The following is a 26,779-nucleotide window of genomic DNA, read 5'->3' as shown; positions in this document are numbered from 1 at the left end:
TGTTCCTCATCTAGTTCCTTCCAAAATTAAAATGCACCTTCTATGAAAAACAGGAAGATCCAAGGTTTGAGAACTTCAACTTTGGAAAAAATGTGCTGGGAGAATGGGGTGAAGGGTTAAAGAAGTACAAATTAGTAGTTGATAGATGGTCATAGGGATAGGGAGCATGGCAGAGGGAATGCAGTTAGCAATATGTTGGCTAGGTGGAGGGCTGGCGGGGAGGGAGCAATTAGGGGATCGTTTTATGAACTATATAGAGGTCTAACCAATGTACTTGAAACTAATTAAAATAATTATTTTTAAAAATAACAGTTTTGAATAATAATGCCAATAATTGTGCTGAGTGTTTCAGTGTATACAGTTTAGTATAGTGGTTAAGAGCACAGACTTTGGAGCTAGAGTGCCCGAAATAAAATCTCGGGCAAATTATTTATCCGTGTTTCTGATTTTTCATACATAAAATGGGTATAATAATAGTATTTATCTCAAAGGGTTATCATTGAGGCTCAGATAAGTTAATGTATACAGTACAGCACTTAGAATTGCTTCTGGCACATAATTATCACTATATAAGTATTAGCTATTATTTCATTATTACTGTTTCAGTTATTTTTTTTAAGGCTCAGTATCACCATGAGAAAGATGTGGTGTGGGGTGGAAAATGTAGCTCGGGGAGGCTAAATATCTATGCAAGGTTACACAGCTAGTAAGTTGGGGAACCCAGATTCCAATTCAAGACTATATGCAAAGCCTACATACTTTCTGCCATGTTTTTTCTGAGTATAGGTTAATTTTGTTGGATAATACTTGGGCTCCCCTAATAGTTCCTTTCCTCGACTCTTCTGTGCTAAACTGAGTGTTAATATGCATGTCCTTAATGTAAAGGGGTCCAAGAGACTGCCTTTATTGAACTTCCACTTTGAAATTTCCTGACTTCTGTGCAATTAAAATCTATGCCCTAAGCATTTCAGCAATGTGGTTTATTTATAGAGTTGGCTTCCGGTTCACGTGTACTGGGTCTGCTTTTGGGTGCTGCATTTTCTGTCAAAGGTTGTTTATTTCTAACCCATTTTGATTTCCTGTTGCTTTGTGGATTGATATTATGACCAGCAACAGGAACACCAGGAAACCTGTCTTAAATGGAGTAGCCAGATTGAGACCCCGTAGATTAAAAAAACAAAAACTACACATTATTACACAGCCATATTTGGATATAAGTGTGGGTTAGGCATTGGCTATATTAGGTGAAAATCTAGATATAGAAACCCCACTTAGAGCCAAACTTTTGTGAACAGTTTTGCTGAAATAGGGCCAAGCTAATAGCTCCATGCCCTTGGACAGTGATAGTCTCTTAGGGCCTCAGTTTCTACATCTGTAAATGGAGATAATTATTATACTGTATTGTGACATTATTAAGAGGATTAAATAATATGGGTAAAGCAAGCAGCTCAGGTCTGACCTAAATTAATTGTAGCTATTGATAATATTCCTTCGTTTTTTTAATCCAAATCTATTTTTACTTTCATACTCTAATCACTGACTCCTAGCGTCCCTTGCTATTAAAAATCACATCAGGAGAAATTTGCCTTTGTCCTACTCATTTGCTTTTCTTTTAAAAGAATGATAGTGATAGTTTTTATTAAGCAGGTGCTATGTTCTGAGCACTGTACTAGTTGTTTTACGTGTATTCACTATCTCGTTTTAAGATTGGGATTATCTTTCTCATTTTGCAGATGAGGAAAGTAATGCCCAGAAAGGTGGAGTGAATTGCCCAACATTGATGTTTACGTCCAGATCTGACTGACTCTAGGCTACCTATACATCAGTAATGATATGCAAAATTTATTATGTCTTACCCTGTTATGGAAGTCTTTGGAAGGAAAGGTGTCAAAGCTATCAATAGATAACTTTTTTGGGAGCTGTGGCTGCTAGCCACTGTGCCACGTGTTTTACCTGCATAAACTCATTTCTTCTTCCCAACCCTAAGGAATAACTATAATTATCCCCATTTGACATTTGAGGAAATTAAGGTGCAGAAATGTTCAGGGGCATTTAGTTGGTGGTAGAGCCAACTGGATTCCAAGCCGTCCTGGCTACAGAGAGCATGCTCTTACTCAGTCCGTTATACTGCATCAAAATTTTAGGATGGGATTTTTTTTAAATGAGGTAGGCAACTAATTTTCAAAGATAGTAGCTTCCAGGTATTTGAGGCTAATAGTTCTTAATTTTTAGCTAAGTAATAGCCAGATGCCTAGCAGGAGCTACATTGGTCACTCAGCTAACACTGTGTTCTCTCAGAGGTAGCTGTAGGCTCAAGTATCTTTCCACAGTCAAAGACCTCAGAAGTTGTAACTTGTGTTAACACAGAGAAGTGGGGCATTTTCCAGAACTTCAGTCTTGTAACACAGAAGACCTCAAACCTCAGCCATGCTTCAGACTCATATTAAAGTGCATTATAATTGGTAATCAGTGCATAAGGAACCAAAGAAATTTTTAATTAAGTGCTGTTATGTGAATTTTCCAGTCATTTTATGCCTGTTGAAATGTTTTTCTTATTTAAAGTCCTCTTCCAGTGCTCTGCCCTCCCTGTTTGCGGCATAACTTTATCAAGATTTTGTTCATCTCCTATAAGGATTTAATTAGCATCACTAGAGATTTAGGCTGCTGCACATTTGCTTAACTCTATGTTCCTTATGTATTAAGAGGCATTCGGTGCAGTGGAAAGAGCATGGCGATTGGGAATCCTACAGACACAGGCAGTGGGCCAGTTACTTAAATCTCTGCAAGCCTCAGTTTCTTTGTCCTGTAAAATGTGGCTAATTGTATTTCCTTGTACAGCTGTTGGGAGAATTAGAGACAATGTTTTTAGATTGGATGGCACATAGCGTAGTTTCTAGGAATTGTTCGATAATTAGTACACACTATTTTCTGAAGTTGTAATGGAGTCTGTTTTACTTAGATCTACTTTTTGTCTTACTCTTTTTAGTAGATGTTCACAAGGATTGTCTTCAGTCATGGCCTTGGGTTTGAAGTGCTTCCGATTGGTCCACCCTGCCTTTTGCAGCTCCCTTGCAGCCTTCACCAGACCTTTTTCAGAAATTACGCTGAAGGCAGTGAATGGAAGACAAAATAACCATGGGCAATACATGGCCTCTCCAGCTGTACCAACCCGTCTTTTTGCTACCAAGAAAGCCAAAGGTAGGTATGTGTGACCTCTTCACCCCTTTCTTATATTTAGCCCTTGAATTATCATAGCTGGAAGGATCTCAGAGGTATACTGAATTTCTCTCCTTGCCACATGAGGACATGGTGTCAAGTACAATTGACTAGCTTAAACGGTCACAGCGACAGAGAGCCTGGGGTCTGTTTTCTCATTACCATGCTGCCTCATATGTTACCACGCTTCAGAAAAAGCCTAATTTCTTTCTTTTAGATTTAGAATTAGAGATATAAGTGCCAAGTAAACCAGAAAGCTTGAGGCAGGGATCAACATATTTTCTCTTTATAGGAAGATCTGTGTTGGAAGTAAAATTAAAACCAGAAGGTTGTTGGGTAAGGGGTATTAGAGCCATGGATTTAGATGGATGATCTTAATGGTTTGTGTCATCCAAGAATGAGACTTTGATATACCCCAGGTCTCAGCTTAAATGTCGCTTCTCAGGGAAGCTTTCCCTGACCTCGGAGACTGGGTCAGGTCCCTAGTTACATGCACTCGTGCACACTGTTATTTTACCTTTGATGTACTTAACACAGCACTCATTAATTAGTTAATTAATTGTAGGTTTGATTATTGTTTGTTATATGTCTTCCATGCCAGACCCAGTAAGGACAGGGTCTGTGTTTTTCTTATTTAGCACCTAACAGGGCCTGACACATAGTATGTATCAAAAAATTTTGTTGCATGAATGAGTAACAGAAAGTTGTCAAGCTGACCTGCTATTTGCAGTGGTGGGTCAGGGAGTCCATTCTCAAAGATGGTGCTAGAAATAGGCTGCTGAATATTTTTTCTATTGACTTTCCTTTTATCGTTTCATGCAGACCTTCCCTTTTCTGTTAATAGGAAAATTAACAAGTTGCCGAAAGAGCATTAATGCTTAGAAGACTTATATTTTGTTAACAGTGACAATAGTGATAACTTTTGGTCTGTATATTGTATTACGTTTTCTTAAATTCACGTACATTTCATAATTTAATCCTTATAATTATCCATCAAAGGAATTTATAATTGCCCAGTGAAGAAATTCTTATAAGTATCCAGTGAAGCACAGATCTCACCATTTTGCAAATGAGGAAACTGGGGTCCCTGTGTCAGACATTTGCCTACAGTCATATCTAGTTAGTGGCAGAGGTGGAAACTGGGGGCTCCCGATGCCCACGGCATTGCAGTCCTCCGGTTACGCGACATTAGCCGCAGCATGTGAGCAGCATCTTCTCATATTTACTTGGCTGTTTAGTTTTTGTCTCGTTTGATTGCCTCTTTAAAACGTGGGTTTGACTTTTTCTTTTAGTTTTATTGGATTCTTTTTATATTAGGAGTGTTAATCCTTTGTTGATTGTATGTGTTGCAAGTATCTACTATGGTTTTTACTTTATGGTGTCTTTTGCATCAGGTTCCTTACCTGTAAATTTTTAACATGCATACTTGGTTTAAAAATAAAGCTGAAAAAATTATTTCCATTGTTTCTGGCTTTTATTGTTGCTCTTAGAGAGTATGCTATAATTCTAAAGTTTGATCTTTTATGGATAATATGTCTGTTCTGGTCAGCTGTTTTCTGCATTCTCAAGATGTCCGGGTATGAATTTACTTTTATTATCCTGTTTGGAACTTGTCTTTCTGAATCTGAAGATTTATATCTTTCATTGGTTCTGAAAATTTTAAGCCTTTAGCCTAACTTTAGAGCAATGAGGTTTCAAGCATATGGTGACAGCAAATAAATGTTTAACAAAATCACTCTGTTGGTTACTTTGGGAAAAACGTTTAGGTGGCTTGTGTCTTAAATTTCTCATTTGTACAGAGTGGACACTGATAATCTCTGTTCTTCCTTCCTCAGCTGCTTTGAATATCTCATAGAAGAATATACTTGAAATTGCATTGCAGATTATAACATGCTATACAAATCTCACAGGATCTAGCTCACTATTGATGTTTAATAAATATTTGTTGAACATTTAATAAGTAAACAACTATAGGATAGTATTACTTAAATGTTTTTATTTTTTTTCTCCTTCCCCCACATTCCATAAAGAAATGCAAGAATATTTGTATTAGTCACTGGAATGATCTGTGTATATACATATTACAGATATATATGAAAAGTCATCATGGTGGTTTAGACATAAAATATAATTTTATTCAGCTCCCAATGCTGTTGACTTTCTAAAATATAAGCTGTTGTCACTACCACTAGTGGCATTTAATGTTTCTGAATTGCTGTTGTTCTGTTTGCCTGTACTAGCCATCAGATACTTTGTATATCCTTATCTTAGTATTCATTTTAAAATGAATTAATATACTTCCTTCATCTCCAATTACATTTTATGGAGATAGTCTAATGGAATGTTCATGGGTTTAAAATTAGGCAGATCTGGGACCAAATCCTGGCTTTACTATTTCATGACTTTGTGACATTGGGCAAGTCATTTTACCTTTATCTCGTGTTTATTTTTCTGCAAAATAAGGAATTAATTCACTTATGGAGTGCCTGCCATGTAGATAGTGCTCTTTTAGGTATTTGAATTATTTGATTTGTATTCTTGTAGCAACCTAGCAATATAGATGTTATCCCTGTTTTACAGGTAAGGAACGTGAAAAGTAGACTTATTTGCCCAAGATCATAAAGCTAGTTTGCATCATAGCCAGGATTGTCATCTGGGGTGTCTCATGATAAAGTTTATGCCTTCACTAGTACCTGAGAAAGTGTTTAGCACAGTGCTGGGTACTTAGTACTCAGTAAATGTAGGCCTTTTTTTAGGGCAATGATAATGTTCTATAATTTTCCAGCACTTGGTGTTTTGCACTACACATAAGAGGCTCTTCTTCTCTAGGTTGTTTACTGTCTCCATTTATGCTGCTGTTCTGTTAGTCATTGAATGTTTACTTTCTAGCCAAAGCGAAAGGACAGCCCCAAACCAGAGTGAATCTTAACACTGCCTTGGTTGAAGACATAATCAGCTTGGAAGAGGTGGAAGAAGAAATGAAGTCTGTGATGGAAGCACTCAAGGATAATTTCAATAAGACTGTCAATATAAGGACCTCACCAGGTTAGTGACTGCACTGATATTTTAGAGAAGGGCATGGTGGAAAGATCATGGCTTTGATAGATCTGGGTTTTAATCCCAGTGTTGATACATATTAACTGGTGACTGTGGGCGGTTACTGTACTTTTCTGGTCCTCAGTTTCCTTGCCTAATCCCTACCTTATAGCTTCGGAGTGGTTATTAAAATAAGTGAGGTAACATGTGTAATGATTCTAGCACAGTAACTGGCACATAGTCAACACTACATTTATTTGTCCATTCAGCAAATATTTGTCTACTCTGAACCAAGCATTGTGCAGGTACACAGTGGTGAACAAAAACAGGCATGGTCTTTGCTCTCATAGAATTATACTCTCAATAATAGGAGTTTTTTTAATGACTATGATAAATACTAGATATACTGCTAGATGATTAGTCTCACAGTAACTGACAACTTTGGTCTGATTTTTCCAATTTGTCCTATTTTGCCATTCTTATCCCTTACTAGAAACCAACTGGCTACAAACCTGCCCACCTGAGGCATTTCTGTACCCCTGAGCTTGACCAGGAAGATTACGTTTGGGTTAATAACTTCCTGAAAGTGGCTTTTCTAAGTGGGAAATGTCAGAACTGTCTAGGAAAACTGTTTGCAGATGTGATAGAAGAAGTGAGTTGTCAGCTAATGGTGCAGGCAGGCAGGCAGGAAAAATCCAATTGCTGTTAAATTGGCCTTTTGGAAATTGTCATCATCCTAAAGTCAAGCCTGAGACCCCCTCTGAAGGTGTCTGTGGGAGCTTGGGCTGTTCCCACTCTCATCTTGGTTTGGATAGTTTGTAAGGAAACTAGAAAATATTTCATGAACTTGTTCTTAAGAAAACCAAGTGAAAAATATACAGCTTCATTTATAAACACCAGCAGAAACATACTGAGTTCAGAGACGAGATCCAATGTGAAACCAGAAGACCATTCCATCATTTGTCAACCTTTAGACTGGGGCATTTTTGCCTTTGCTGACAGTAGAGCGTGCCATTCAATCTCTCCCAACTGTTTATTTTAAACTTGCTTATTATTTTAGGTATGAAACTGATAAAGTGCTTTGTCTCCCCTGTGCTTTCTGGCCTGTTAACATTCTGCAGCCGAAACCAGAGAGCAGTTTGAGAGGAGCTCAGGGAGAAATGTGATACTTAAAATTAGCCAGCAAGCTCCACTCTTGTTGAACTTAAAAAGATGATGGGCCTGGAAAGAGGTTGGGAGTGTAATTTGTTAAATGTTAACCTCTGAGAAAATGAGGGGCAGGAATGAGGCTGAGGGAGATTCTCGCTGGGGACAGATTGAGGGAAGGGATTTGATGCATTATGTCGATATGGATTTAGGGAATGGGAACACCACAGTTGCGTACTGGGATGCCCATGTTGGGACTTCTGCAGCAGAGGATCTTATGGGAAACCAGGAAGGCGGAATTAAGATCCATTTTCAAAAGGCCTCCCATTGGTATTTCCTCTTTGCTTCTTTCTCTTTAGGTTTATGTTTGTATAACGTTCTATGTAGAATTTGGGGCCATAAAGAGACTGGGTGAAAAAGGCTGAACTTAGCCAGTCTTTTTTTGGCCAGCTTCTTCCATATCATCTTTCATTACTATCTGAACCAGCAGGCACTTTTCTTCTTACACCTCCATCTGTCTACCAGCAGTTTCTGTCTCCATGATTGTTTTTAGTTGTTGTCTAAGATACGGGTTTATTCGTTTGTTCATTCATATCCTCTCTCATTCATCCATCCATATGTACATTCATTTATTCATCAAAGCATTATTGAGCACTTATTTTGTGCTGATTAATAGGTGCAATAGATACAGAGAGAAAAGACATTCTCCCCACCTTTCAAGAGTCTAGAGCCTAATGTGAAGGGCCAGACAAGAAAACCAAAATATACGAAGTCGTATAGTAAAGCAGAGTGATGAAGACCTTTGCTTTGGAGTTGGTCAGACCTGGATTTGAATTCATGCTCTGTGTATTAAGAGCTCTTGTGACCTTGGTAAAGTTACTCTCTGTGCCTCAGTTTCCTCATCTGAAAAGTGGTGGAACTATCTCAGGGTTATTGTGATAATGAAAGCAAATAAATTATAGAAGCATTTAGCACAATGTCTCGCTCACAGGAAGTGTCATATTATAGAAATGTGCATAGGATGCTCTGGAGCTCACGAGAGGGTTTATAACCCAGCCTGGAGGTCAGGTAAGATTTCTGAGATTAGATGCTGTTACACCTGAGTGTTAAAGAATGAGCAGGGGTTATCTGAACAGAGAAGGGCATTCTCAGTAGAAGGAAAAATACACGCTAAAGGTCTTGAGGCAAGGAAGTTCAGACTATTAGAGAAATTGTAAATAGGTTAGTTTGGTTAAAACATAGGAGAAAGTCAAGAAGTAATAATAGTTAACATTTATTGGGCACTTATATATGCCAGGGCACAGTTATAAGTGCTTTCCAGAAGCTCTTTCATTTAATCCTCATCACAATCCTGTGAGATAAGTACAATTTTTATGCCCCATTTAGAGATCAGGAAACAGACGCACAAAAGGTTGAGGAGATCTGCCCAGGGTCACACAATCAAGAGGTGGCAGAGTTGGTATTTGAACCCAGGTCATTTGTCTTCAGAATCAAGGGAACTTTTACTATTATACCTCTTGGACTGTTCCAGATTGAGGCCATTGGCGTCAGCCATGTTCTCTCTTGGGATGACTTTGAGTAGTGTGGTTGAGTACTTCAAATCAGATCTTTGGGCCATGATATGGTACTGTATTATTCTAACAACAGTTTGCTGGGACAATACCCAATTTGTTTAAAAGACCACTTTCTTCCCCAGACCCCCTTTCTTTTTGTGTCTCAGAATGAGCCATCCACTAGTGGTTCCTACTATCAATGGTATGTTTTTTCTTCTAGTTCGCATTTGAATGGGAAATCAGAAAGTTTGAATAATGCCCCTTTTCCATTTATAATTGTGGCTTTATTTGCTTGCCTTATTGGGTTTCTGAAAAATTTGCCCAGGGTTTTCTAGAATTCAGAAATGGATGAAGATCAGATGCAGGCCAACAGTTAAGCATTAATAGTTGGTGTGTGTTTGTTTTCTAAAGGGGATCTAAGTACCAGAATCACAGCAGGTATAAGGGAATGGTTTCAAACCTGGCTGCACGTCGGAATTGTGTGGTGATATTAAAAAACAATTATAGGCTCCCCCACCGAATCACAGGCTCCCAAACCCCTGCAGAATCGAGATCTCTGGAGTGGGGCCCAGGAATCTAAATTGAAAAGCTCCCTGGTGATTCTGATGCTTAGCCAAATTTGAGTTCCACTGGTGTAAGGGAGAAGTGTGATTGGAATCAGAATCAAGCACACCTGAGTTTGGGGCTCTTGTGTGTTTTTGCTTTCATTAGCTCTATGATCTTGCCCTATTTAGACTCCCCAGATCTCATTTTTTTCATGTAAAATGGAGATAGTAATACAATGTTACAGAGTAGTTATAAGAATTAAAGGGTTAATAAGAGGTACCCTTTTTTAAGGCTCATTATGGGTACTTATTATATACTTGGTTGTTTATAGTTAGCTATAATCCTTGCTTTAATCTGGTAAGGTAGTTATTTTTTGACTGAGTTGGAAACAAGGTATAGAGAAGATGAGTAACTTGCCCCAGGTTTCATGGTTAGTAAATGACAATGTTGTTGGATGGGTGACCAGCTCTTTCCAGTTTTAGCTCTAAAAGTTCTGTGTCACAGGAAACCCCTCAGGCCCAGGCAGACCAGGATGGTTGGCTATCCTGGTTGCTGGTAAGGAGTTCTAACCTAGTTCTGTCAACATTTCAAAGTTCTTTCCATTGCATAATACTGCTGCCCTGCTGAAAGCCCCTTGAATGGTCTTGCCACATTGATAAGGGACCCTTAAATATTAGCCGAATCTGAATTAGATAGGGACTTAGCTGTGAGGCTGCTAAGGTCCTTCTGAATTCTAAGACCCTATAACTTTTCCTTTAGGATCCCTGGATCATATCACTGTGGTAACTGCTGATGGGAAGCTAGCTTTAAACCAGATTGGCCAGATCTCCATGAAGTCACCACAGCTGATTTTGGTGAATATGGCCAGCTTCCCAGAGGTAAGGTGGCCTTCCTGAAAGGGTCCTTTGTGATTTTTTTTTTTTTAATGGAGGTGGCTGGGTCAAGTCAGGAGGAAGTATTCCTTCTACTGGGGATGAAACGAGAGGGAAAGTATAATAAAGGGACTGTAAGGATAAGGGAAAACTCTTTTCCTGTTTCTAAATTCCTTTTCTGTTAAATGCAAACACTAGAAGCCAGGCAAGTAATTTGGATACTGAAACAGGCCCCATCTCAGAAAAACAACAGTGGTGATGCAGTGATTGGTGCTTGGCCAACATAAAGGGGGCTGTGGTAGACTGGAGAGCTTGTGCCCTGCCCTCAGGGAGCAGCCTCCGCCCAGCTCCTGCTGATCACTGCCAAGCAGAAATGTAGGCCTGGTCGTCAGTGTTACCAGATATTAAGATTTTTATTTCCAGAAGAAGTCAGTAATCCAAATTTTTATGTAAGATCTTTGTTAAACGTTGATAACTAATTCACTTTTTTTTTGGTTTAAAGATTATGAGACAAAACACATTAATGGGCCAGATTTGGTCTGTGGACCACCAGTTTGTGACTTCCGCATTAGTATTTGGAGTAGACCCTCCTAGAATTCACATTCCTTTCAAACTGGACTGACCATTTGCAGAATATTGTACAGAGCATAGCGCTTCCAAGGCTGGAAGGTGGGTTGCATTGGATAATTGCAACCTTGAGGCTAATATTAAGTCTAGTTGAGGAAGATAAATGGGTTTTCTTTTGTTGGTCCAGTGGGAATTGACCTGGATTGGGAGTCCTAGAGGGCTTGGAATCTGGTCCCAACTCTGCTGCCAGCTGGCTATTTAACCTTGCGTAAGTTGCTTCACTCTCTGCACCCCCATTTTTTCATCTGTTAATATGGGGCGAAGGAATCCTAAGTCCCTTCCTATTCCCATTGTCCGTTTCAGTATTTCTATCCCAAAGACAAAGTTGAACCTGCTGGATTTGACAAACGGGGTTAGAGATATGAGTAAGGAAAAGCCCCTGCTATGAACACTTGCAAATATGAGGGCTCTTATAGCTCATGTGCCAGGCACACTTGTCGCGGGGGGGGTCTGTTACTCACCACTCCCCCATTCCATTCTCCATACTGCAGCCAGAGTGAACTTTTAAAAATAGGCATTGAATTATGGCTTTCCCATGCTTAACATTTATCAGTGGCTTCAAGTACTCTTTAAGAAAGAGATGACTGTGGCATAGAAGGCTTTGCATGTTGTGGCCCCTGCCTGTCTCCCCAGGCTCCCCAGTCTTGTGCCACTGTCATCCTTGCACACCACTCGAGCCACATGAGCTTTCCTCAAACACAACACACCCTTCGCATCCTCAGGGCCTTCGCCTGTGTTCTTTTTGCTTGGAACACTCTTGCCTGGCTAATTGCTTCTTGTATTTTGGATCATAGCTTAAATGTTACTTTCTCAGGGAAGCCTTCCCTAATCTATTCAATCTAAATTATTCCTCCACACTAACCTCCCTTACAGAGCACAGTTCTTTTACTTCATTGCCCTTAACATCATTAATAGTTATGTATTTATTTACATCTTTATTTTGCATCCCATTTTCACTAGATTGTAAGCTTAGAATGTAGGAATCATCTAACTTGTTCATTGTGTTGAGCACTAAAACAGTGCCTGGCACATGGAAGCACTCAGTAGATTTTCCTCAAATGGATGAATACTTGCTATTAGGTTGATGGAAGGGAGACACTCATTCCTGGTGTTACTGAAGAGCAGAGAAATGCACGAAAGGGAACTGTCAATGCTTTCTTTCCCTTTCTGGCTCCCTCTGAATCACTGAGGCCTCTAGCCTGGTTCATCTAAACCCTTAGGCAGTGCAGGCCAATTTAGGGAATAGCCTCCTAATTACACAGCTTGAAGACCTCATCAGACAGATTGCTTTTCAGAGCTAGCCACTTCTGTTATTAAATAGCAAATGGCATTCACAGAAGAAGCACCTGATTGGCCATCAGAGCATCTCATGAGGCAGGAGGAGGTATTAATAGCTTAATTTTTTCTTAGGAAGTTGGAGTATATCTTCATTTTTCAACCAAAGCATCTCTGCCATTTCTCCAAATTGAAATTCTGTAAATTTTGAAAGAAAAACAAAAAAATCCTTTACCAGCATCTCAGAGAGGTTCTTTACAAGGACAGAGTGAGGAAGTGTGAGTTACATTGTCTTTCGAATTCCTTTATCTCATCTGGGGTATATATTAAACAAATAGCCCTAACTAAACATTTCCTTCCTCCCCTTTAGAAGCTGTCCGTAGAGTACCCAGGTTCATAACTTCAAAATGCTGAGCTAATCCTCTCTGTGTTTATGTAATTCCTTTCTGTTTCACATGCGGTTGGCTTTCTTTCCAAACCTGTGCATTTCTGTGTCATGCGGTGGTGACACGATGCAGATTTACATGCATAATCTTTTCAAATGCATTGAAGACAGAAAACTGTTGCATTTGTTTAACATGTGTCCTGCTTGATAAATGATAAACACAGTTGCCGCTTTCCATAAACTTGCCTGCAGCTAGAGTTAATGATGAGAAAAGAAAAGAAGGGAATAAAAAACCACAGCATGATTTGAACAAGGCAAAAAAAAAAAAACAACAAAAACAAACCCCAAAAACAACCCTGCAGGCTTTATTATTGCCCTTGTGGAAGAAAAAAGCTAATGTATACTGAGTGTCTAGTGTGTTCACTACTTTCTGTTTTGTTTCATGTAATCAACACAGGTACTCTCTAAAATTGAACATTATTTGTTCCATTTTGTAGATGAGAAAACTGAGGCTCAGAGAAGTGAAATATATCCCCCAGGTTCACGCCGTTGTGGTAGAACCAAGGTTTGGACGTAGATCTGTTTGACACTAAAGCCTGTGCTCCTTTTACCATTCATTTATTAATTCAGCAAATATTTTTTCAGTCCTTGTATGTTGTTAGGTTTTATTGGAAGTGCTGGAATTCATTGATGATTAAGACAGACAAGGTCCCCGCTTTCATAGAGGTTACATTCTAGGGAGTCATTGGGACATAAAGAAAATGGAAGACCAGTAATTGAAATATCTCTAAACCGAAGTTGACTTGAACGCGAATTATCAAGGACTTGTTTACCTGCCAACAAAAGTTTTAGCATCTTTTGTCTTTTAGCATAAATTAGCTTAAGAATGGAAGTAACAGCCGTTGCTAATTGATGACAGCACTTTCTGCCTGACCCCAGGTGAGGTCTGTGATCTTTCTCAACATAGTCCTCCAAGCAGCCACGACCAGTTGGTCATTTTTGCCCTTCGAGAGCAGCCTGTTTGCCTTCGGATACTGGTGAGCATCCCTTCAGTGAGGGGATAAAGGCTAAGATAAAAGATGGAAATGTGATAGAAAAATATGCCTTTTTGTCTGAACCATGAGTAGTTCAGAAGTCATGTTGGGAAAATGACTAATTCCCTGAGTTTCTACATCCAGCATTATCAAACCAAAATATATATATTTAGAATATTTTAGAACTACCTCTTCCAGCAGATTTCTTTGCAGAATGAAACTTCTCTTGATTTACATTTTTTCTGCATATGAAAGGATATAGAACAAGTAAAGTCTAAAATAAGGTTTTAGAGGGTTATATACATGAAGTAAAAATAAGGAGATAAGTTTTTCTAATAGATCTGAGCCAGTTTATTAATATAGTCATTCAACAAGCTTTTACTGAGTGCTTACCATGGACCTGGCACTGAGCCTTGTGTTAGGATGATGTAAATATTGAAACAGTGATTGCCTAGCTTGGTATCAGCTCCTGAGCCTGTAGGGGAAGGTGGTATGGAAACACGTGGGTCTGATTGTGAAAGGGAGGTGATGCTGGTCGGTCACCACAGTGAGTTACCAGTCATTCAGTGAGAAGCATCAGGAAAGGAGGAGTGGGAAAGGATTGGGAGACTTGAGACCAGGCCACCCCTTCAAAGTGGAGACGTTCCTCTTATCGTTAACTTTAGAAATCTGTGTGTCATTTTAATTCAGGAAGATGGCTGTTCTCTTGCAGAGGAAAATTTATTTTCTTTATCCAGCTCTTTTATTTACTTTGGCCATACCCTTTGTACAGCAGACCTAATTCCAAATAATTTTTGGTGATTAAAAAAAATCAGATTTCTTCTGCTATAATCACTAAATACATTGAGCTAGGGGGTCTGGAAGAAAATATAGACAGTGACGTCATTGGACTCAGTTGAGGAGCCTAATGTCTTCGCTAAACGCGGCCAGGAAGTGGAAGTATGATGGGTGAGGTCCTCACTCCACTGCTATTGACTCTCTAGAAAGACCATGTTTGTGTTTAGGGATGTGACCTTATCCTACAGGTCCCTGTATACATAAGGTAGGGAGTGTCCTTGGTTATGTTAGAGATCCCTTCCAGCTCCAGTAGTCTGTGGTCAGAGGTACCATTTTAAGAATTTACTGTTTTAAGCAGTGGCTACACTGTTAGATTCTGTATAGAGCCTCCCAAGGAGATGATTCGTCTGCATGTGGAAGTTTGGGTTTATCTTTTGACCCCATGTCCCTGTAGAATTAAGATCATTTTAAAATGAAATAGATAAGCTTTTTTAGGCACTCCCTCAAAAACCAAAGCAAACCCTGGGAAAATAAAATAGGTATGCAACAAACCCCATTCTTTTAAACCAGAAAGTCTGGGGAGGAACCTAATGCTGGGAATTGGCCCTGTGAATCCAAGTGATGTGGATTGGCTCTGGTCAAATCTAAAATTCTTAGGAAAATGTCAGAGACCTCATTTTCATGGATTCCACATTGTCATGCCAGTGAAAGTATCGCTCTTCTATGTTGCAGTCTTTCACCCTTTAGGATGGCATTCCAGGTGGGATTATAATGTTGCTTGAGGTGAGTGAGGCACTTTGGGAAACCAGTGTACCACCTGGCACAGTAGAGAGCAGAACTGTGTAGAGAAGACCCTGGGGGATGTCAGGCAGGACAGCAGTGCATCAGCTAAGAGATGGCATCAACTCAGCCTTGTTTGGGGGTTTTGTACATTCTTACCTTTACATACTAAATGTAAATAATAACTCCCCTTGCCTGGGTGTTACTGTGGCCAGGCACAGAGCGAGATGCGTTGCTCACACTTACCTCATTCAGTCCTCTCTACGGTGTAGATACTATGATCTCAGATTACGAAATGGAAGCTCAAGAGAGGTCAGGCTTTTGGCCCAGAGTCTCATGGTAAGCAGAGCTGAGATTTGAACTGAGATCCTTCTGACTCCAAAGCCCATGCTTTTAGCCAGTATACCATTCTGCTTATCCTGGAGCACACGCCAGCAGAGATTCATTGCTTATTCTAAAACATGAGTGAGATTGGTGTGAGTATAGATGCGAATGAGTTAAATTTATTTACTCATTCTAAATCAGCACTGGTATATTTTCAGTGTAAAATGTCAACTGGAATTTTTAACATATAAAATCTTTCATCTGTCTTTACACCAATCTTTGCACAGACCAGCACCCTTCCCTTGAGGATTTATTGTGGTTTTGATCTGTGTTGCCTCAAACCATTGAAATCTTTTCAAAGAAGCAGAGCTGTTTTCTTTTTATTTTTTCCTTCTCTTTGCTTTTTTTTCGCCCGCGGTACACTGGTACCAGGAGTGGACATAGTTTGCTATTCAGCTTGATCAAAGCACTCTACACCAATGTAACTTCCTGATCTTACTGGTAACAGAACTAAATGTTTCCATGTTCTGCCAAGATGGGTTGCCAGTTATCGGCAGAGGGCTTGCATCTGGTAATAATTATTTACTAATTCTGTTTACCTTTTGATCTGGTTTTCAGTGTACAGCTGCAGCTATCAAGGCTATAAGAGAAAGTGGAATGAATCTGAACCCAGAAGTGGAAGGGACGCTAATTCGGGTACCCATTCCCAAGTAAGTTTGGCTGAAATTTACATATTTTGGATGCAGTGGAACAGTTGTCCTTGGAAGGAAACCAATACCCATGATGCTGTTAGGCTGATAGCATACTTTACCTGTACCTCTCATCCTGGTAAACGCCAACATCTTTTGAGGTCTAGTTTACTGATTCAGAAATATTTATTGAGTGCCTATTATGTACTAGGGGCTGGAGATGCAGTAGTCAAACTGATAAAATCCTTGTCCACGTGTAGTTTACATTCTGGTTGGGAAGATAGGATACAAATAGATAACATCATTCCAGATAACGACATGCTACCTGGAAAGAAAAGGCAGCGGGTCCCAACAGAGAGTGACTTGATGAGGGTGATGATGTCAGGGACAACTTTAGCCTGAGAGGACTCTTTAAGGAAGTACCATTTAGCTGAGAGCTGAATGGTGAGGAAAAGCCGGCCTAGGGGAAGAACCTTACCAGCAGAGTGAACAGCCAGCACAAAGGTCCCAAGTCAGCAAAGACCTTGATACTTGCAATCTCGAATCCATGTTCTTTGAAGAGTTATTTTTGCATTACTCCTTGCTTGTTGAAGAATTTTAAGAATAAGAACAGAATATTGTTAATTACATAAATATATAGAACTTAGAGTTTTTAATGAATAAAAATGTACAGTAGTCCCCCCTAATCCATGGTTTTGCTTTCAGAGGTTTTTGCCCACAGTCAGCTGTGGCCCGAAAATATTAAAGGAAAAATTCCAGAAATAAACATTTTATAAGTTTTAAATTGTGCGCCATTCTGAGTCGTGTGATGAAGTCTCAAGCCGTCCTCTTCATCCCACCTGGGATGAATTATTCCTTTGTCCAGCATATCCGTGCTGTGTATGCTGCCCACCCATTAGTCACTTAGTAGCTGTCACAGTTACCGGATCGACTATTGTGGTGTTGAAGTGCTTGCGTTCAAGTCACCCTCATTTTACTTAGTAAGGGCTCCAAAGTACAAGAGTAGTGATGCTGGCAATTTTGATATGCCAAAGAGAAGCCATAAAGTGCTCTTTTAAGTGAAAAGATGAAAGTTCTCGACATAGTAAGGAAAAAAAAAAAATCGGATGCTGAAGTTGCTAAGATCTATGGTAAGCACGAATCTTCTTTCCATGAAATTGTGAAGAAGGAAAAAAAAATTATGAAGAAGGGTAAGTACAGTATAAGATATTTTGAGAGAGAGACCACATTTATATAACTTTATATAGCATATTATAATAGTTCTACTTTATGATTATTGCCATTAATCTCTTACTGTGCCTAATTTGTAAATTAAACTTTATCAACAGTGTGTATAGGGTTTAGTACTATCGGTGGTTTCAGGCAGCCACTGGGGATTCTTGGAACTTATCCCCTGCAGATAAGAGGGGACTATTGTATGTTTATTTTTAAATTAAAAAAGGAAAGAAATGGCCTTTCTGGCGGTGATCATCCCCATGAGAACATGCCTCTCGCTAAGGACCTCCTCCATCCCTCTCCAGAAGAGGAGGGGAAACACAAGAAGAAGCGCCTGGTGCAGAGCCCCAAGTCCTGCTTCAGGGATGTGAAATGCCCAGGATGCTATAAAATCACCACTGCTTTTAGTCACGCACAAATGGTAGTGTTGTGCGTTGGATGCTCCACTGTTTTCTGTCAGCCTACAGGAGGAAAAGTAAGGCTTACAGAAGGGTGTTCCTTCAGAAGGAAGCAACACTGAAAGCACCCCATTTCAAGATGAGTGAGGAACCCCAATAAACACATTTGGGATTAAAAAAAAAAAAAGGAAAGGAAAGGAATGGCAGGACCTTGAAATGTTTGAGGAAGAGAAAGCCAGTGTGTCTGAAACTCAATGAGATGGGCAGAGAGTGGTAGGAGAGGGGGTTGGACTAGTAAGTAGAGGCTGATGGTTCAGGCTTTACAGGCCATGGAGAGGAGTTTAGGCTTTATTCTAATTGTAGTGGGAAGCCATCGGAGGGACTTAAGCAGAGAAATGACCTGGTCTGATGTGACTTCGGGGGTCTCTCTGGCTGCTGATTAACCAATGGAAGGTAGGGGGACCGAGCAGACACAAGGAGAGTAGTTGGGAGGCAACTGCAGTAGTCCAGGTGAGATGTAAATCCTCTCCGAATCTATAGCAGGCAGAATTAGTTTCTCCTTCTGTAATCTCATTTCCTAACTATCTTTAAGTCCCTGTTCCTACACAGTGCCTCATAGATAGCAAGTTCTAAGTAAGAGTTGAATTAATTCATTCCATCCTTCAACAGATATTTATTGAGCACTAACTACATGCCAGGTACTTTCCTTGCTGTTGAGATGTAGCAGTAAACAAAACAACAAAAATCCCCTGTCCTGGGGCTTATCTTATAGTTGAGTAGGCACAGTAAACAAAAACAGAGAAATACATAATGTCATGTCCAGTGATAATGATTATGAAGAGAAACAAGCAGGATAAAGGGATAGAGGGAGCCCATTGAGGTTTTATTGTGGATAGGTAGGTTCAGGAAGTGACATCTGACAAAGACCTATGTGAAAGGAATGAATGAAGTGACCAAATAACTGGAAGGGAAAAGGAGTGTTTCACAAGTCAGAGTCTTTTTGTGCCACACAAATTCCTGTATTCCTTTACAGATATTGCCGTCCCCATAACGTGGGTTTGTTCCAGATGTGGAGAGTTAGGCTCAGTGAGGTAAAGTAATATCTCTGAGGTCACAGAGCTTATGCTGAAGCTGGGACCTAAACCAAGTTTTCATTGCTTCCAAAGCTTCACGGTGCATCCATGCTAGCAATAAGAATTAATCCCAACACTAAGAGTCTAGAAACTTTCCCCGCTGAACTTTTTTCCTGCTTAGTGACCAGAAAATAGCCATCTTATTCCATTGTGTTTTCAGTACTCTGTAAGTCAGAATTAACACTCTGCCTTGAAATCATATAACTTGAGAGCTATATAGCCTACTGTTTAAGAACCAGATAGACCTGGGTTCAAGTCCAGTACCTATTTGCTTGGTTAGTTCATCATTTGCTCAGCAAATTTTCTGCAGTTGTATCATGTGCCACGCTTGGTGCTGGGTGCTGGGGACATACAGATCTGATGCGTGCCTTCACGAACCTCACAGGCTGTGCCAGGCCCCCTACTTGTATTATGCGCAGCTTATATGTGGAACTTAGTATTACCTACAGTTTATAGGTGAAAAAGTTTAAATTCAGAAAAATTAAGAGACTTTCCCAAGATTGCATGGTCAGTAAGTTGCAGTCAGGATTTGAATCTTGAGTTTTTCTGTAACCAAAGTACAGGCTCTTTCTCCTGCACTCTCTGAATAGATGTGTAATTCTGGAAAGTGCCACGTGAAGCAAGATTTGCAAGTGGAATGCGCGGTGATCAGTAGGTTTATTTTTCAGTTGTTGCTCTCTTGTCTGTAAAATCTTGGAAAAGCCACTTAACCTCCCTGAGCCTCATTTTCCTCATACACTGGATGAAGGGGTCATTCTCAGTGATCTGCCAGATCCCTGTGGAGCCCCCAGATTCTGTGATGCTATGAGTTTATGCTGCTAAATGCTCGTTGCTGGCTTCGGTTCCTCTGAGAGTGGCCTGATTGTGTATCGTATTTTTCTTTCAAAGATCTATTTGACATAATGTGCTCCTCTGCGGCCCCACAAGACTAAGTGATTGCCCTTGGTGCAGTGTACATGTTTGAAGGATCAGTGAGTTTAACTTAACTTGAATTTCCAAAGACATGGGAATCTGTTACATTATATTTTACATTATTCTATGTTGGTTAATGGGCGTAATCCAAGAGAAAGTTGATGGACCAAAACCCTCCGCTCCTGCAAACCTCATTTTTTATATACTTTCTTCCCTTTGACAAGGTGGTAAGGTCATGAGGCCCTGTACTGAATTATACATTTGGTAGTTTTCCAGATAAAAAATGAACGATCTGTTCTTTATTATGCAGGCTGTGTCATGTGAGAGGATAAAGGTTGATTCAGATGTAAAAAGGACCAAGGTTTTTATTTGGTTTTGGCAGTGACTTCCATATGACTCTGGGCACTCACCCTAGCAGCTTGCTGCCTTCTACTTCCTTATTTGTAAAGTAAGTAAAGTAATACAGAACAATAGGTAGAGATTTTAGGATTAGTAGAGAAAGTAGATTAAGTTGTATTATCTCCTTAGAGAAAAGAAGCTTTATAAATAAAAGATACTAATATTATTTCAGTGAACTTTATATATGTGTAAAATTTTACTTTGGGGGAAAAGGAAGGAGTGAGGAAGGGAACTAATTTGTTGAGTATCAATTATGTGCCAGGAACTGCTAGGTGCTTAACGTATTCAGGGAAGTTAGAAAAGTACAGTTAAATATGTGCTTTGGCATCACAGAAGCATGAAATTGAGTTCTGGCTCATCTGATTCTTAGCTGTGTGGCAATAGCAGCTGCCTCCACCTCTCTGAATCTCAGCTCATCTGTAAAGTATTCACAGAACTTGCCTTATAGGGTTACTGAGAGATTTCAGTGAGATAATATACACAAAAGCTTTGATGTTTAGCAAGCACCCAGTTAATGCCAGCAAATGTTCTTTCATCCCCTTTCCTAAATAAGTAGGAGCATCATTCCATTTTAAGGGTGAGGAAACTGTGATTTAGGGAGTTGAGGCCTTGGCTCCGGGTCACACAGCTGGAAATTGGCAAAGCTGTAAGGAGGAAAATAACACAGCAAAGCTTATGTTGGGAGGTGGGACGGAATCAGAAGCATAAATTCCTAGGATCAGTTTCTGATTATAAAATGTCGAGTTTAGTTCTAGGAAAATTTGCCTTTCCTGATTGATTGTGATTTCTTCTGCCTAATGATAGTCTGCGAGTTTGCTTTTCTGCCTTGACTCTGGATGCCCAGAGCTGAGTTTTATTTTCAGTTGCAGCGGATCTCTGCCTCACCCTCCTCACACTCCTCGGAATCTTTATTCTCGTTTAAACGAGTGTACTGAGTAGGCGACTTACTGTAACCTGCCTCTGATCCTTTTAAGAAGTGGGCAGAAAATAATATCCTAAATCAGTAACAGGTTAGGCTTGGGTCTGAGTGGTCCTTATCACCATATCCTCTTTTCACAGCCTCTGGGAATCTAGCTCTATGTGGCTAAGTTTTTCTCATGACTCCCCTTAGTAAAATACCATTGAGCCTCAGAAGCTTTGGTTATATTCGTCCCCACTGACGATGTGTATAGCTCTGGTTTTATTCCCTGGCCAGTGTTCTTTCATTTAGAGAAGTCAGTCAGTTGGATGGATTCTTTGAACATTCCCATTAAAGATTCACTGAAAGAGTTCCTTCTACCTTTCTTTTCTATTTATGTGGTCAGATTCGGGGTGATATTTATTAACCGCCTACACTAGCAGTGTAGTGGCTGGAGGTGCTGTGCTAAGTGCTTTACAGTTTTTCTCCCAATTCTCACAACACTACTGTGAGGTCATGAGAGGTCAGGAGACAATTCTGCCTATTTGATGAGATAGCTGAGGCTCACAGAGGTTAATGCCCGGTGTCATATAGCTACTAAGTGGCAGAAGCAGGATTCGAACTGAGGTCTTTCTACTGCCTTTTTTCCTGTTCAGTTCACTCTGGAATTCCAGCCTTTCATTTCTTAATCAGAATCAGGGACCTTGAAAAGTTTTGAGCCGGAGTTCATTTTGATCAGGACAGATTTTTGACTCTACCCTGTTTGCATCTTCGTTATGCCCCCAAACAAGCAAACACAGCCCCTTACTCATTGTTTTACCAAATGTCAGTGAGAAAAGCACGCAAAGTAGAATGAGGCTGCTTTGGTTCGAGAGCACTGAGTTCATGTCCAGCTTTAAATAAATCTGTAAGGAATCCGGAATTCACTGGAGAAATAAAAGTACATAAGAGTGACTCATTTTCCACTGAGGTGGCATCCTTCCTTGATTGTCCTCCTCTTTCATTGTTGTTGTTGGTTTTTGGTCAATGTCTGCATTGGTTTTATCTTAAGTAGAATTAAATAAAAAATTACTATCCCATTCCATTCTCCATGGGGAACCACTTTACTACCTTGATTTTCTAGATGTTTTTCTATGCAAATTCAAACACATGTCTTTATCTCTTTCATTTTTCTCGTAATGATATGGGCTTATATTATACATACAGTTCTGCACCATTTTTTAACTTAATATATCATTGCTCTTTCTGATTGGAATTCTTCCTCACTCTTTTTAAAAGATACATAGTGTTTGCATTTAATGTATAGCATTAACTAATTCATAAGTTTTGAATATCTTGGTTGTTTAAAAATTTTCTCTCTTACTAATAGCATTATAATGATTTTCTAAAGCCTTGCTTTCTGTTCTGCTGGGAGAGGGGCTGTAATTGGAAAAGAAGTGAAGAGGACGCGGGAGCCTTGGCGTACCTATTGCTGCTCGATTGTCTCGGTGCTTATTATGACAACATGTTGCATGTTGCCGAGCTTTTTAGAGACATGGACCTTTCAGCAACACACCCAAATGACGCCTCCAGTAGTCCTCAGACCCAAACTTGACATCATTCTCTTGGGAAATCCCATTGATATTTAAATGGCTCACCCGGCTCATTGCATGGCAGTAATCATATTAAGCAAAGTGACTGTTTACTGAGTGCAAACTATATTCTAGGCTCTATGTGATATTATTCAACTTATTTCATTCTCTTACTCCTTATGTTTTTTATACATGAGCTAAGCAAGCCCAAGGGAGTTTAAATAACTTCTTCAAGTTCATTTAGCTAGTAAAATCATGCAGGATTTACATATGGGTCCTTTTGACTTCAAAGTCTATTCTTACACCTGGGGACTTCTAAGCACTTTTTGTTTTTGTTTTGTTTGTTTGTTTGTTTTTGTAGTAAGGGGCAGCAATTGGTATTTTAAAATTTAATGATAAATCAATCCAAACCATGTAGAACAGAATGTCCAAAGCTCAAATCAGGATGCATAATCTGATAGTGAATTTGTGTGCCACTTTTTAGTGTAAGAGGTATTTTGGAATGTAAGGCGCTTGGTTGTTTTTAATCAACTTTGTTCAAGTATAACTTATATACAAAAAATGAGCCCATTTCAAGTGTATATGAGGATGGTTTTTTTAAAAGCATGTATGAGTTTTTAATCCATGCAGCTCTCCTAGGGCAAGCACTGCAAATAAATTTGTTGTACTTTCCATGGGAAAATGTCCAAAACATCACTAGATTCAACAAAACTATACACCCCTCACCCTCCCCCAATTTTTTCTTAAAATGTTTGCAGAAAGGGCAGACTACCTTTAAGTAACTCCAAATTTCAATTAACAAAGCATTCCTCCAACATACAATCAACCAGGGCATATCTTAGATCAAGGTCACAAAAATAAACTTTTTGTTTGCAGTTATGCTATGATTCTAAAAAGTTCTTAACACTTTCCAGAATACCTGTTCTTCTATCAAAAGTCTAGAACTCTCTATGCTTTCATCTAAAATCACAAGTAACTGGATCTTGCCCAGATAGACCTGTCTACATATGAGGTGACATACTATGATGATATTTGACAAATACATGAATATTGCTGATGAGTAAAGGAAGAAAAGGTCTGAGACTTGATCATTGGATTTACCAACCTGATTTATTTATCAGTTAATCTCTGGATATAAAGGAAAGCACAAGAGCTTAGGGGTTAGACAGGCCTAGGTTCAAATTCCTGTTCTGTCACTCTCCTAGTACATCAGCTTGGGTCCTCTGAGAAGCAGATGCCAGGACAATTAGACATGCAGGAGGTTTATCGGAGGAAAGAGGCAGGGTGCAGGTGTGCCACCGGCGAAGAAAAGAGGAGGATTGGGTAGGAGGCTCACACTGAATACTCTTTCCCTTTCTTCCTCACTAACCTCCTCCCCGAACCCTATGTTCATTCATTTCTTCCCCTATCTTTTCTTCCATTTTTAAGGGTGGGAGGAGTTGAGTCATTATGTTGTAATTATCTTGGCATTTAAGCTGCTCAGGAACACTGGTTTGGTTGTTAATGAGCACTTGGTTTGTTCTTCGAATACGAATTGTGGTGAACAAGACCTCTTAGAGGGTATCTCTCAGGTAAGTGCTGTCTGGGCTGCGAGGCCTGCTCTTTTAAGGCCCTCGGCTCTTTTAGACAACCTTGGCCCAGTGGACCACTCCTGCCGGCCTCACACTGGTTGGATAATGGCCACCGTCATCTCCCACTTTTCCTCTGGGCGTTGTCGGAGGTGATAGATCTTCTGCCTGGACGAGGCTCCTTCCCTCACACTTTGTTCTGGGTGACAGCCTGGAGGAGAATTCTTCTTAGGATGGGACCAGGGAGTTGCACGGAAAACAATAAAAAAACCCTGTGTTATACTTCTCCTAGCCCAAATTCTCTTCCTCAAATGTATTTTCCCACCACATAGATGATGACCAGATTTTTCCAGGGAGAGCTAGCTGGGTTGGGCAGGCAAGGAAGGTCCCAGGCTGAGTTAGATGGGGAGGGGTAGCGGCTCTGCAGCCAGGGGGAGCCAGGGTTACAATCAGAAAACACAAAAAGAAAACCGATAAAAAGAGGTAACCTTAGGCTTGTTTTAATGCTCGCAGTGTCCGCATCTGTAAAATGGGATAATAGCAGCATTTATGTTTGTGAAGAGTTACTGGGAGAAACTCCTGTGAAGGGCGAAGGTGAGAGGGAGCAGGAGTAGACCGAGAGGCTTTAGACCACGCCACAGGTCTGACCCTGGTGAAGAAAGGAAGGAAAGTCACTCAGTGAGAGATAATGTTAGTTGTTAGGTTGTCATGATCACGTTAGCTGCTGTTACTGAGTGTTCCTGTGACCTTTTCTGCGCAGTGATTGTTGCCTGTCGTGGGAGAGCAGTTCTGCCGTTCCACAGGTGAGGAAGCTAAGGGCGTGCCGCCTGCCATCGAGCTTTCCGTCTAAGAGACAAGCACTGTTCAAGGACAGGAACCAGATCGACACATGTCCTTTTTTAACAACCTTATTAAGATGTAATTCACCCATTTAAAGTGTACGGTTCAGTGGTTTTCAGCATATTCAGAGTTGTACAGCCATCGCCACCATCAGTTGTAGGACATTTTTTTATCACCCCACAAAGAAACCCTGCACCCACCAGCACTCACTCCCCACTTGACCCTCCCTCGACCCCCCATTGCTCTAGGCAACTACTAATCTGCTTTCTGTATCTATGGATGTCCTTATTCCGAACAGTTCCTATAAATAGAACCACAGTGTTCTTTTCTGACTGGCTTTTTTCCCTTACCATAGTGTTTTCAAGGTTCATCGATGTCGTAACGTGTGTCAGTACTCCAATCTTTTTTAGTCCAGGTAATATTTTGTTGTATGGATAGGTCACATTTTATTTATCGATTCATAAGTTGGTCAACATTTGGCTTGTTTCTACTTTTTGGCCAGTCTGAATAGTGCTGCTATGAACATCATTACACAGTTTTTTGTACAAACATGTTTTCAATTTTCTTGGGTATATACATATGAGTGGAATTGCTGGATCATGTGATAACTCTGTTAACTTGTTGTGGATCTGCCATACTTTTCCGCAGGGACTACACATTTTGCATCTTCTCCGGTAATACATAAAGGTTCCAATATTTCTCCATCTCCTTGCCAGCACTTGTTATTTTTTATTGTTATTATTATTTTGAAGTGGTATATGAAGTGGTATAGCTTTGATTTGCATTTTCCTAATGACTAATGACGTTGAGCATCTTTTCATTTGTTTGTTTGCCATATGGCAAATGGCCAAATATATATCTTTAGAAAAATGTCTATTGAAGTTCTTCACCCATTTTTTAATTGGGTTATTTGTCCTTTTGTCGCGTTGTAAGAGTCCTTTACATATTCTGGATACGGAATCTTATCAGATATATTTCATCTCTATTTTTTTAATCATAAAAAGGATACACATTTATTGCACAGAAAAATAAAAAATTATTTACTGTTCCCCAAGTATTCTTCCCAGAAGTAACTGTTGGTAAGTTTAGTATGCATTCTACCAGATGTAAAAAGATGCGCACGCAAACTCACACTCACACATACACATTTAGTTGACGAAAGTGAGATTAAATATCTGCAGTACCAGACTTGCTTTTTTTGCATAACGATGTCTTGTATACATCTTTTCACGGTGATCTCATTGTTTTAGTGGCTGCAGATAAACTCTCTTTCGAGATGTGTATAATACAGATGAGGACACTGGGGATCAGTTTAAGTAATTTGCTCAAGGTCACAGATTAGTAACGGAGGAGTCATTAGTCAGTCACATCTGGTCGGCTGTTTCTGAAGCCCCTGTTCTTGCTGCATCACCACATTGCTCCTTGGGCTGCTGACCTGGAACCTACCTCCTTCCGGCTCTGCGGCCTCCCTATCCAGCTGCTGTGTCGCCTAGTGGATCTTGTACCAGGGGTTGTGTGCGTAGTGTGCCCATTCCCGGAAATACTGGTAATACCCTTTTCTTACAGCACCCACGTACATTCAGAC

At 40.0% G+C, this 26,779-nt stretch overlaps 1 protein-coding gene across 9 annotated transcripts in view; it reads left to right on the top strand.

The window, feature by feature from the left end:
* MRRF (mitochondrial ribosome recycling factor) overlaps positions 1-26,779 on the top strand; it is a 48,625-nt gene that overhangs the window by 2,342 nt on the left and 19,504 nt on the right. For 3 of the 9 annotated variants that reach the window (XM_039866678.1, XM_039866683.1, XM_039866681.1), the window contains exons 2-5: positions 2,987-3,198; positions 6,106-6,261; positions 10,257-10,375; positions 16,190-16,281. In XM_039866678.1, the coding sequence (XP_039722612.1) occupies positions 2,987-3,198; positions 6,106-6,261; positions 10,257-10,375; positions 16,190-16,281 (579 nt within the window). Of the gene's footprint in view, positions 1-2,986; positions 3,203-6,105; positions 6,262-10,256; positions 10,376-16,189; positions 16,282-17,701; positions 22,170-25,114; positions 25,896-26,779 lie in introns of those variants that run through there. The other 6 variants (XM_039866684.1, XM_039866682.1, XM_039866679.1 and 3 more) reach the window with 4 other exon arrangements.

This window comes from Pteropus medius, unplaced genomic scaffold (assembly GCF_902729225.1).
Source record: "Pteropus medius unplaced genomic scaffold, Ma_sr-lr_union100, whole genome shotgun sequence".
NCBI lineage: Eukaryota > Metazoa > Chordata > Mammalia > Chiroptera > Pteropodidae > Pteropus > Pteropus medius.
The sequence above is the reverse complement of the archived record's forward strand: the minus strand, read 5'-3'. Positions and strand labels throughout refer to the sequence as shown.